Below are 12,700 nucleotides of genomic sequence, written 5' to 3' on the forward strand. Positions count from 1 at the left end.
TCTGGAGTAAAAACCTTGTCCCCTTTGCTATGCTGACACAGGTTGAATAGCCTTGATACTGAGAAGAGAAAGTACTTGCTTTTGGGCCTCTGCCCACTGGTTTGGGGGGAGGTCTAGCCCTCCGCTTGGGGTTGACAGTGAGTGGAAGTAGAATCTGTATCCCTGGGATACAATGTTCAAGACTCATCTCTCCTGGGTAATGTACTACCAGTGTTTAGCATGCAGAGCTAGTTTTCCTCCTAAGGGTGCAAGCACTTGGGCAAGGCTTGGAAGAATTAAGGGCAAGTCATTGTGAAATGTTATCATAGGATGGTGGCTTACTACTCCCTATTTTTGAGGTGGGAGCACTCCATTGTTTAGATCTGTGCATACCCTGAGACTGTAGTCTTGGTGGTCTGCTGCCCCTGGGTTTGGACTGATAAGGTCTGGGAGGGACTGGAAAAGACCAGTTTTTTGAAGGCCATTGCCTACTGAATCTAGGTGGCTGTACTTGTAGGAAATCTTTAACAGTTTGCACAGATTTAGCTTTTTCCTCCATCTTTTTGAGGACAACTTCTGCTTTATTGCCAAACAGACGTTCTTGGTTTAATGGAGCATCTAGTAATTTTGCTTTGACATGGTCTGGCAAGATTTGTTGCTTAAGCCAAGCATGCCTTCTAAGAACAGACCCAGTGACAGCAGCCCTGCAAGATGCTTCTAAGGTATCAAAACCACACTGCAAAGTATGTTTTCCAACTTGGTTAGCAGAATGCATTAACTCTTGTAAATCTTTATGTTCTGCACAATCAGGAATCATCATTTTCTGTTTAATTAGCTCCATAATATCTTGCTGATACTTTAATATATGTAACTTGCAATTTAAAGCTCTGATGGCAAGAGTAGCAGAGGTGTATACCTTTTTATTCCATCTGTCTAAAGCCCTAGAATCCCTGTCCGAAGGGGTAGGGTTTTTGGCTGTAGTAGCCTTAATGTCTTTAGGTCCCTGGGAAATGGTCTCTGGATCCGAAGCAGGATTCTTAAAGAGGAATTTGTGGGAGTCAGGTATTCTGTAGTACCCATCAGGTTTCCTGGGAGCAGGAGGCAAAGTATCAGGGGTAAGGCTGGATTCCATGAAGACATCTACAATTTCCGGAACAGGAGGGGATAGCTAGGGGCCTGTGCTGAGGCAAGTTTAAAAATTCCCCAAGTCTATTTTTGGACTGTGGGTAGTCCTGGCAGTCCTAGCAGAAATGTTCTCTAAGGGTATGCAGGGTTTCACCAAAAGAAAAATCCTCTGGTGGGGAAGCAGAGAGAATGGAATCCTCTGGTGGGGAAGCAGAGAGAATGGAATCCTCTGCATCAGAATACTCATATGTAGATAAAGGTATGTCCTGGTAATCAAAAGGGTCAGAGTCACTGGACTCAAAATCTGAAGAATCAGAAGGAAAATCAGTTTTAGGTCTTTTAGAGGAGGAAGGCTGGCTTCCCCTAATTATAGAAATAAGGTCTTCAGCCATTCTAAGCATTTGTTACTGTGGCATGGGGACCTGAGAATGCGCTTTGGTCACTGGTTTCCTAGGCGTAGTGCGAACTCTGGGCCTGAGAAATGTGGTATTTTTGGTTTGAAACAAAGTCGTTGGTTTAATATGAACATTGGAAAGCCTGAATACACCCTCAGAAGCCGGTGCCTGCACAGCAGCTCTGGACCCATCCAATGTAGAGACATCCACAGGTTCCATAGTTGAAGTATCTCGCGGCATACCGGACTCAGAATGGGTCTCAGTAGAGGCCTGTGAATCTGTAGAAGCAGGTATCGGGGGCTGCAAAAGCGCCTCACTGAGTACCGGCGGACTTGCAACTAGCTTAACGGAAGCGTCATCCACAGTTTTGGACCTATGCGGTCTGTCTTTGTCTTTATCCTTACGTTTTTTTGGAAGATCGGTAGTTGGATGGCTTATCGAAGCCATTTCGGAATGTGGAGAATGAGTGAGAAAGAATTTAGTGACAAAAATAGCCCGATGACGAATAGTTCGCGCATTGAACAAGGCACAAAACCGACAGTGAGGAACATCGTGGTCTGGGCCTAAACAGGTGATGCAGTAAGAATGAAAATCTCTGGGAGGTATTTGCTTTCCACAGGCAAGACAATTATTAATTTTTTCTGACATCGGTTAGAGCAAGAAAAAAGATCCCCAACGGGGTACTTATCTTTTAGAAGACTTCAGGCCTGAAAAAAAAAAAAATTTCAGGAGGCGACCGACCAGCACTTGTGAACTGCTTCTGCTTTGGACTCTGCTCGGCAAGAAAAGTTGATGTAATGGTGTCGGCTGCATGTTTTATACCCCTGACGTCCTGATGTCATGGAACAATCGACAGCATCCAACGCAGAAATCCCAAGACTCTGGTATTTGGGCCGACTAAGGGCTACCTGCAGGCAGATAACCCAAGTGTGATGACTGCAACAGTGAAACAAGAAGAACATCGGGAATCATCACGCCAAATACCAAGGTCTCTAAAAAGAAGTTATGTACTCACCATAACGTTCCATCTGAGTAGGTAACTTCATTTGTCTGCAACCTGTGGGTATCGGATCCGTCTTCAAATCCGAGCCGGCAGCTTTCCAAGCTAAAAGATCCGAGCTCTCAGCTCCTCCCCTTACCCATAATGCCCTGCCACCTCCCTCCAGTCCTCAGATCGAGTTTGCCAAACAAGAAACAGACTACAACCCTCGAAAGAGAAACCCTAACAAAATGCAAGACCAGGTGAAACCCTGCGTGATGGAATAACCATAAAACAGGTTAGGGGGAAGGAGGGGGGGGTCAGTTGCAGACAAATGAAGTTACCTACTCAGATGGAACGTTATGGTGAGTACATAACTTCTTTATCTGAAGTAGTTAACTTCATTTGATCAGCAACCTGTGGGACAGAGTCCACAGCTACCTAAATCCTTGGACGGACCTCAAGGAAGGATATTCCGGAGCACTGCGGAGCCAAATGATGCCCTACTCCTGGATATCAGATCCAATTTATAACGAGAAATGAAAGTATGAGAAGAGGATCAAGTAGCTGCTGAGCAGATGTCGTCTAGAGGAACTCTCGACCAGAATGCTGCAGAAGTAGCCATAGACCTGGTAGAATGGGCATGGACCCCCAAGGGTTCAGGCTGGCCGGAGACTAAATAAGCATGCCTGATGCATTGGGATATCCATCTGGCCAAAGTGACTTTCGTAATAGGCTTACCCAAAGATGGTTTAGCGAAAGAAACAAACAGTTGATCTGATTTTCTAGTAGCAGCCGTCCTGTGCAAGTAGAAACGCAACTGTCTGTGTACATCCAATGAGTGTAACCTGTATTCCCCTTTGTTCTGAAAGTTGGGGAAAAACACAGGCAAATTAATGGATTAGTTGATATTGGATTCAGAGGCTACCTTGGGCAAGAAAGAAGGGTTAGTCCTGAGAGACACTCTGTCCTTATGGAAGACTAGATATGGAGGTTTCATGCAAAGGGCTTGAAGGTCAGACACTCTCCTGGCTGAAGTAATTGCAATCAGGAAGGCCGTTTTCCAAGATAAAAATTTTAACTCAACCGAAGCCGCCGGTTCAAAGGGTGGGCCAGTGAAGACCTTAAGAACCAAGGTTAAGTCCCAAGGTGGAACCGTATTCTTGACAGGAGGTTTCAACAGAAAGGTGCCCTTCAAAAAGGTTTTGCATATATTAGCGGAAGCTAAGGGGCCAAGGCTATCCCCAATGTGGAAATGGGAAATAGCTGCCATTTGAACGTTGATTGTAGAAGCACAAGCTCATTGGTCGAAGATATGGAACAAGAAGTCAAGAACCATTGGGATGGGAGCAGTAAAAGGATCTAAGTCTCTATTCTTTGCCCATATGGAAAAACGCTTCCATTTACTTCTGTATATCTTTCTAGTAAAAGGTTTATGCGCCGCTACCAGAATAGATTTCACGGGAGACGAGATACCGGGAGTCCTTGCGATTAGTGGAACTGGATCAACTAATCCATGAGCTTGAGGTTGCCCAGGTTTGGGGGCTGTAATCCCGTAGAATGAGAGATCAGATCCGGAATGGGATCTAAGATCCAAGGAGGAACCACACTGTGAGACCCCAGGTACGGGAAACAGATCTGGCGAGGCCAGAATGGGGCTATGAGGATTATTTTGCTCCCCAACCGATGAACTTTCTGCAGAAACTTTGTCATCAGCGGAAGAGGAGGATAAGCATACAGGAGACCGGGGGGCCAAGCATGCACCAGAGCGTCTCTGGGGCTCTCCCCCATAGGGGAATCAGAGTGAAAAACTCACTGCATTTTGTGTTTGATGGAGAAGCAAAAAGATTGCAGCAAGGTTGACCCCATCTGAGGAAGATCTGATTCGCTACTGATGGGTTTAGAAACCACTCGTAAGGTGCGAGGATCAAGCGACTCAGCTTGTCCGCTAAAATGTTGGACCGACCTGGAATGTGCATTGCTATCAGAAAGCAGTTGGTGGAAATCGCCCATTCCCAAACTCTCATAGCCTCTCGACAAAGTGGGTAAAGATCTGGTGCCTCCCTGTTTGTTGATATACCAGACTACCGCCATGTTGTTTGTCTGAATCGCAATAGTCCCCAGAGGAAGAAGGTTTTGAAGGGCTTGCAACGCTAGAAGCACCGCCCTCATCTCCAGGACACTGATATGCAGAATGGTCTCTAAGGGAGTCCACATGCCTTGAACGGTTCTGCCCATAGAATGCCCCACCCACCCAAGGCGAGAAGCATCCGTGGTCAACGTGGCTTGGGGCTGAGGCATCACAAACGGTCTCCCCTCCAGCAGCTCTCAGGAATGGAGCCACCAAAGAAGGGAGTTCCTGCAAACCTTGCTCAGGGGAACTGGTGACTCCAATGGATGGAGTAGGAGTGACCACTGAACCTGAAGAGTCCACTGTAGAATTCTCATATGCAATCTTGCTAAGGGCGACAGGCTTATGGCTGCCGCCATGGAGCCCAGGGCTCTCAGGACCAACTCTGCAGGTGGGGCTGGAGACTGCAGAAGCGCCATTATGTGTAGCGACAAGCTGTGCAACCTGTCCGTGGTTAGGAAAGCTTTGGCTTGGCGCGTATTTATCCTGGCCCCTATAAAATCCAAAACTTGCACAGGATGCAGAGACGACTTCTGATGATTTATAGTAATGCCTAGATGCTGGGCCATGGCTAGGAAGTAATCCCTGGCGGAGCAAAGCAGATGCATGGTGGGGGCGGTGAGGAGCCAATCTTCCAGGTATGGAAATGCCTGAATTCCCTGAAGTCTCAGGTGGGCTGCTACAACTACCATGACCTTGGTGAACACCCTGGGGACTGTGGTGAGGCCAAACAGAAGAACCCTGAACTGAAAGTGATTGGCTCCTAGCCGAAAGCGGAGAAACCTCCTGGACCATCTGTCCATGAGAATACGGTAATACGCATCCTTGAGGTCTATGGATCACATCCAGTCGTTCTCCTGTAAGAGAGGGAGAATAGATTATAGACTGACCATCCGGAATTTCTCTTTGGCAATGAACAGGTTTAGAGATGACAGGTCCAGAATTGGCCTCAAGTCCCCCGTCTTTTTCGGCACCAAAAAGAACCTGGAGTAATTGCCTAATCCGGACTGCTCTGGGGGGACGTGCTGGATGGCCTGTTTTTTTAGCAACTTCGAAATTTCTGAAGCCGCCACCTCCCTTTGATCAGTTGGGACATTGGGAAGGCGCTTCGTTAAAGGGGGAAGATGCAGAAAGGGAATAGTGTAACCTCTGGATATTATTCGGAGCACCCAACGATCTGTAGTAATGGACTCCCAACTTTGTAGGTGCGCCGAAAAACGTCCCCCGACTGCCTCCAGAGAGGGACAGCCGGGCAAGCCCTCACGGCTGTTGCGCGGGTCAGTCGGAGAAAAGCTTTCTGGACCCGAAATTCTTCGGCCCCCCCTCTGCCTCTGGACCGGCGTCCACCTTGTACTCCTCTGCCTCTGAAGGATGAGGGGTCCGGAGCGGGACGGGACTGCTGGGACTTCCGGAACCACATCTTCTTCTGTCCTCTCTGGTTCCTTGAAAAGGACCTTTGAGGATTAGAAAAGCAGATCCCGACAGCAGACAGCGTCTTCCTGTCTTTCTCGCTCTGGAGCAACATGTCGCGGATGGTTTTACCAAACAGCGTAGAACCGTCAAAGGGAGCATTCGCGAAGGACGCCTTGAAGGGTTCCGAAAAGTCACAAAGGCGAAGCCAGGCATGGCGCCGTAAGGCGTCCCTGCTCCACTAGCTCTAGCCTCTCCCTCTGTGGCATGGGAGAGGAGCCGCATGGAAGTGTTAGAAATTGACTTTAGAGTGGCCATGCAAGCCGAGAAGGTCCGTTTGTCCTCGGCCGCCATGGACTCTGGGGGAGCTCCAGCGTATTCCTTTATCAAGTCTCGCTGGAGCCTGATGACGTGTGCCAGGTAATTCAGCGCCCTTATAGAAAAGGTAGCTGAAGCAAACATCTGCTTTCCAATACGGTCCATCGTCCGAGATTCCTTATCAAGAGGATGGACCGAGGAACTTTCCTGTGCTAGTTCCTTCTTAGTGGCAGTCACCACCACCATGGCATCTACTGGGGACCCTTTATTCCATGCCTGTCTGTCAGAAGGGGGTCTGAGTATTTTGTCTGGTCTTTTAGGGATTGGCTCCACAGTGTCCGGCTCCTTCCAAGCCCTGGTAGTAATCAAGTCTACCAGGGGATCAGCCAGGGGGGACACCCAAGAGGTAGACGGGCCTGCGTCAAATGCTTCCAGAAACACCGACTCATCGGAGGAAGTTTTTTGGGCAGACCACCCCCCTCTAATACGTAGCATTTCCATAATGTCTCCGAAGGAGAAGTCTTCTGGGGGTGACCCTGGGGAACCTTCCCCTTCCTCTAAGTCTGTGTCCTCTGTGAGGGACTCAGGGGAGTCCATGTACCTCCTTTTGCAGTTTTGTTTGTGAGGCACCTCCTCGGAGGGATTGTCTGAGGAGGGCTCACCAACGGGGTCCTGTTCCCCTACAGGAACCAATTGGAGAGCCAACGCAGGCTGTCCCTGGGGCCGGACGATGGAAGATAGGCCCAAATGCACGGGAGTGACGGGTGGATCCGTAGCCTGGACCGGGGACCTTGAACTCCTCGACAGAACCCTCCCCACTACGTCAAAAGCCGAGGGCGAACCACTCTCCCCTGGCTCCGAGAGCAGCCCCCTCGGCTCCGACGCAAGGACTGGTGTCAGAGCCGATGCGATCGGACCCGAAAGGGAGTGAGCTCCGACCGAAACGGCGCCAAAGAAACACTCACCCCTGCGGCCCCGAGAGCTCGGATCCGACCTAGAAAGAGTTTTTAAAAGTTTTAAAGTTTCTTTAACTTACACCCAACGCCAAGAGCTCATTGCTAGAAGCTATCAGAAGCCGAGGCAAATGAGATCTGTGGACTGGAGGGAGGTGGCAGGGCATTATGGTAAGGGGGATGAGCTGAGAGCTCGGATCTTTTAGCTTGGAAAGCTGCCGGCTCGGATCCGAGGACGAATCCGATACCCACAGGTTGCTAATCAAATGAAGTTAACTACTTCAGATCGATATTTACATTTTTGGCAAGGGGTATGGTCTATGTCAGATGCCAGGGAGAGAGATGGTTTACCAAATGCGACTAAGTTACAGTTTTGAGTATTCAATTTAAGCCCATTGTTAGCAATTTCTTGTTGCATGACTTAGGTGTCAGAGGGCAACTTGACAATGACTCCCAGTTTGCAGTCGTCTGCAAACCTGGTTAGCTAGAGGTTTTGGTTTGTGGTCTTGTTCAGAAAAGAAAATGTAAAATAAAAGGGGTTCCAACATAGAGTCCTGTGGAGCACCACTGGTCATCTTTACACTCTTTGTGGAGGCATCTGTTATCCACACTATATGGGTTCTTCCCCTTAGTCAATTTGCAATCCATCTTACCACATTGGGATCTCTATGTAATATATTTAACTTACTTACTATGCTAGCCTGGGGTACAGTGCTGAAGGCCTTGACCAGGTCTAAGTATGCCATGTGTACTGTTCAGCAGCGTATGTTATTCTTTCAGAAGCTAATTAGATTCATTAGACAGTATCTACCCTTAAGGATAAACTGCTGTGGGTCTAGCCAGATGAGATTTTTAATGTTAAAGTTAATCAGGTCAGTTATAATATGCTCCATGGCTTTGCACAGGAGCCTCATTGGGCTACTGGGCCTGTGGTTCCTGGAGTCAGTGGTGGGGCTATCCTTGTGGACATACTGGAGGGACAGATTTATCTCCCAGTGACTGCCATGTCTTTGGAACAGGCTACCAATTCATGTGAAACACAGCACCTCTAAGACACTGTTCAAGAGGAACCTGGACAAATGGATGGGGGCACAGTAAATTCTTGCAGGGGATACCACCCACAACCCTCCTGGACAGAGGCAGTCATCACTAAATGCAATCTTGGGTACTGACTGCATTTCTATGGTATTACATTGGGATGAAATGGCTATGCTTAAAACATCTGGGTCGATGACCTGCTATAATCTCCTATGATCTCAACACTGCTGTGTGCCAAACTTCAGGAAACCAGCCAGTGGATAAATTTGGGTTAAATAGTTTAAGGAGTGGCTCTACCTGGTATACTACCAGGGCCAGGGCCCGCGAAGGAAGTATTTTTAGTCCTTTGAGGGTACCTTTAGCACACAACGGCGTGTGATGATGAGGCTCTGAAAGCTTCAGGGATAATTGGGTTCTGAACAGTTATTTCCAGGGTGAAGCTGGTACTGAATTTGTTAGCTAACATGCTGGCAAGGTCTACCAGGTCAGAGAAGGTGGTCCATTTTGAATAAGTTCTGAGCAACGGGTCTAACTTCTTAGTTTTCTAGTTGTTTTTAGCTTCAGATGCTTACCTCATTTCATGGGCTGCTTTAGTATTCCTAGTACATTTGAAGTTTTTAGCCATTTTTTTTTACTTTTAAAACAGAGGAACACTATACAATCTATGTGCTTGCTTGGGAGTAGCAGGCTGACTGGGAGAAAAACACCCTCTAATGCTGAAAGAACTGGTGGAATTGGGGTAGGTTCTGGAAAATCCAGTTGCAATAAATCATAAAACTACAGTATCATGTCATTATGCTTCCACTGACAAACCCAATCCATTTTAAAAATATTTTCAGAGCAAAAGAATCCTTCAAAGGGACTGGCGTAAAGCCACAACCTCTGCAGAATCTGAATCAGAAACCTGAGGCGACAAAACAGCATCTGACCCATCACAATCACTTTGTGATTCATAAACTTGAACCTCTTCAGAAAATGAAGAAGCATTTTTTCTTTTACTAGAAACAGGTAAACTGGAGGGGTCAAAAGCCTTACCTAAACCCTGAGCTAGACCCAATAAATCACTCCTGTCCAAAGTGATGTAGACAGAAGAAAAAAGAAAAATAAATATGTCTAACTTTTTGCTTTGTTTTGACAGGAATTTCTGAAGAAGCAAACCCAAAACTCCCTGAGGATAAGTCACAGCATTCTAGCTAGGCAGAGTGGAATTATCTGCCTCTTCTCCCAAAACTGACACAAGTGGCTCTGTCTTGCCTTAAAAGGGCACTCCCAACAGCTGCAGAAGGCATATCTAACCCACTGTCCATGAAGGCTCTGGGACTACACCACAGAGAGAGAGAGACAGGAAAAAAGATGAATGGTCAAAGGAACCAGAAATGGACACAATAGAGTCACTCATATGCGGCTGACGCACTTTAGCAGCCTGCTGTTGTGGCAAAGGTTGTTAAGTAATTTTCTTCTTTTTGTGGCTGGAAGGAAAAAAACACCAAACTGGTAGGTTGTTTCAATGTTAAGCGAAAAAGATGCCTGCTTCCTAGGGAAGCTTGGCAGCAGTAGTCAGTAAAGCAAGTTAGTAATAAAGTAACCCCCCCCCCCCCACAACAAAAAAAGACAGTAAAAAGTACTCTAAATACTTACCCCAAGCCCCCCAAAAGTAAAATAACTTTTACCTCAGAAAAAGTAGTTTCAAATTAGTTTTAACAACTTTTTCCACAAAAGTAAAAATAACACTTCTGCTTGTTACTAAAAATCATGTGACAGTCAATAAAATCACTTTTTCCAAACTTAAAATATTTTTATAGATAAAGTTCAGTTTCTGTAACAAAAAGATAATATGGAAGTTTTTTCCTGAAGAGAACTTATCTGCCTAGCAATGGAAAGCGCTAACTATCGATCTTCAAAAGACTGCAAGAGAAATGCTCCTCAGTGGCAGGGAAGCTCTGAAGGAGCCTAAACCTGTTTGTTTGGTCAGTTCAACTCAAGCTAAACAACTTGGGTGCATGGAAGATGTCCTGAAGCTATGGAAGCTAGAGGACCGTTATATCCTTAGTAGGATATAACCTATACAGCCAAGAATATTGCAGCAGTGATCAATATAGTGATCACTGGTCCTCCTGTAGGACCAGACAATGTGCTTAGCTGCTTTCTTGTCAGTAAGAAGCATAGTCTCACCACATTGACACTAAATCTGTTCATACTCTGCCTTGACAGTGGCTTTGTACTAGAGGTGTGGAAAACAGCTGTGATCTCCACCATCCACAAGCATGGACTGGAAGTAATCTTAGTAACTACAAACTATAATTCCTTACCATTCAAATACAACAGCCTGTGAAAGCACCTGTTGTTGATCACAATTCTTTAATAAAACAATAAGCTCAGTAAACTTTTCTTGACAATACACAATAAATCCTTATTGTGTATTGTCAAGAAAAGTTTACTGAGCTTGTTTTATTAAAGAATTGTGATCAACAACGGGTGCTGTTTTGCTGGCTATCCTATTTGAGTGGTTTTCATCGGTTTTGCTTCAGTGTGTGGTTATATATGCAAATCAGTACACACTGATTACTCTGAATTGGCAATGGCCTTTGACACCCTTCCACATTCTGGCATATCTATGAACTAATCAAACTAAATGTAAACCCTTTAGTAACCCAGTGGATAGTGGGTTACTCAAGCGTGTCCTCTAAAAAGGTTTCTTTCTGGTGTCGTCCCCCAAGGATCAGTGCTAGGGCAGCTTCTATACTTTACTTACATCTCTGAGGTTTAAGTTATATTAGGGGTCTATGGATTATTTATTTATTTTACATTTGTTAACCTGATTAGTCCAAGTGGGTAAGAAATTACCCATTTTCAGTGGAGACCCGAGGGGAAAAGCCCCAAACAAAACATATAAATACAAATAGAGACAAGTTAACAATATAAAGAGCAAAACAAACTTACAGATACAATGGATAAGAAGAATAAATGATCAGCAAGTTTGTAGACAACTGCAAACTTGGAGCAGTCACAAGTTCTCCACAGGTCTCTCATATCTTTCAAGAGGAACATGCACAAACCTATGGCACCAGGACCATGGCATTAAGCTAGGTAACTGAAGAATTGTATCACTTGAGAAACATGAACACCCTGGCACAGACCACATAAATTTCACTCCCCTCAAAACTGACTTGGCGATTAGGGAGCTGGACAGTTTTGAAGACAATGAACTCTCCTTTGAGCACTACACGTCTAATATTGTCAGAAAATCCTTCCACCTGGCCTAGGTGATCATCAAAAGTCTAACTTCTAGGTCCAATAATTTTTTTATTCCTCCTCAGGCCCATAACATAACATAAAACACTCTTTGGTAGGTATCTGTCCAAATCCATGATCTGACTTGAAAAGGCTCAGCTCTTCCTCATCAAGAGAATCAATGGCATGATTTCCATGAGCTACACAAATCCCCTTAAAGCTCTCTGCCTCTTTTCTGTCTCATACAAACCTAACGGGTTACACCTCTGCCATGTCTACAGGGCCAGAAATGGCCCAGTCCTGTGTGTCCCTCCTGCACACTGACAAAGCCTGTAAGATTAAACACCTGCTCAAAAGATGTAAACGTCCACAGTACCAAACAGAACATTCTGCCAGGACAGATACCACTTTCAAAGAATTCCTTTCCAATAGAACAAACGTCCTCATTACATTAAGGAAAGTAGACTCATAATCCTCTTTGCAGACAACCTATAGGATTGGTAACCATAAATTCACCCCAGAGGTGACCCATCTTTATCTATCCATCCTTCATGGAAAAGGAGAGTCAGCAATGAAATTCTGTTGCAGCTGGGTCACAGATGAAATATCTAATCAACAGCCTAGTAAATAACCTACGAAATTATAATACTAATAAAAATATGTCAATGGAGATGGATACCTAGAACAACAGACGTTTCAGTATAAGGATCAGACATAAACATTCCAAAATAAAACATTGAAATTACTACTCTGTACCACAAAAGCAGTACTGCTTATAAAGTAAATTATATTTAATTAATGCCCGTAATCCAAGTCTTTTACTAAATCCGTCCTTTTTTTAAACTTCATAACAGGAAAGTCACTTGTAATGTGCAAAAAAGGTATATAACAGTACTGATCATCATACAGATAGCTATTATGTCTAGTCTAGAACTGAAGTTTATATTCTGTTACCTCAAGAACTGTATGCTGGCTTCCAGATGTATCGTTCATCATCCCTTCCTTGAGCTCTAAAACTCTTTGGTTCCTTGTAGGCATGTCACTCATTACCTTAAGGGTACAGTATTTAAAAAATTAAATATAGAACTTATGTAAAAAGCACAGTCAAATCTAGCATTCATCGCAACAAAAAGTATTCCAC

General features: G+C 45.3%; 1 protein-coding gene across 1 annotated transcript in view; it reads right to left on the reverse strand.

Moving 5' to 3' along the window:
* Positions 1 to 12,700, reverse strand: part of LOC122809125 — a 3,089,885-nt gene that overhangs the window by 199,111 nt on the left and 2,878,074 nt on the right. The window contains exon 18 of the mRNA XM_044080384.1: positions 12,514 to 12,609. Coding sequence (XP_043936319.1) covers positions 12,514 to 12,609 — 96 coding nt within the window. The remainder of the gene's footprint in view (positions 1 to 12,513; positions 12,610 to 12,700) is intronic.

Source organism: Protopterus annectens, chromosome 8.part0, assembly GCF_019279795.1.
Source record: "Protopterus annectens isolate FY-2018-M chromosome 8.part0, PAN1.0, whole genome shotgun sequence".
Classification (NCBI taxonomy): Eukaryota; Metazoa; Chordata; order Ceratodontiformes; family Protopteridae; genus Protopterus; species Protopterus annectens.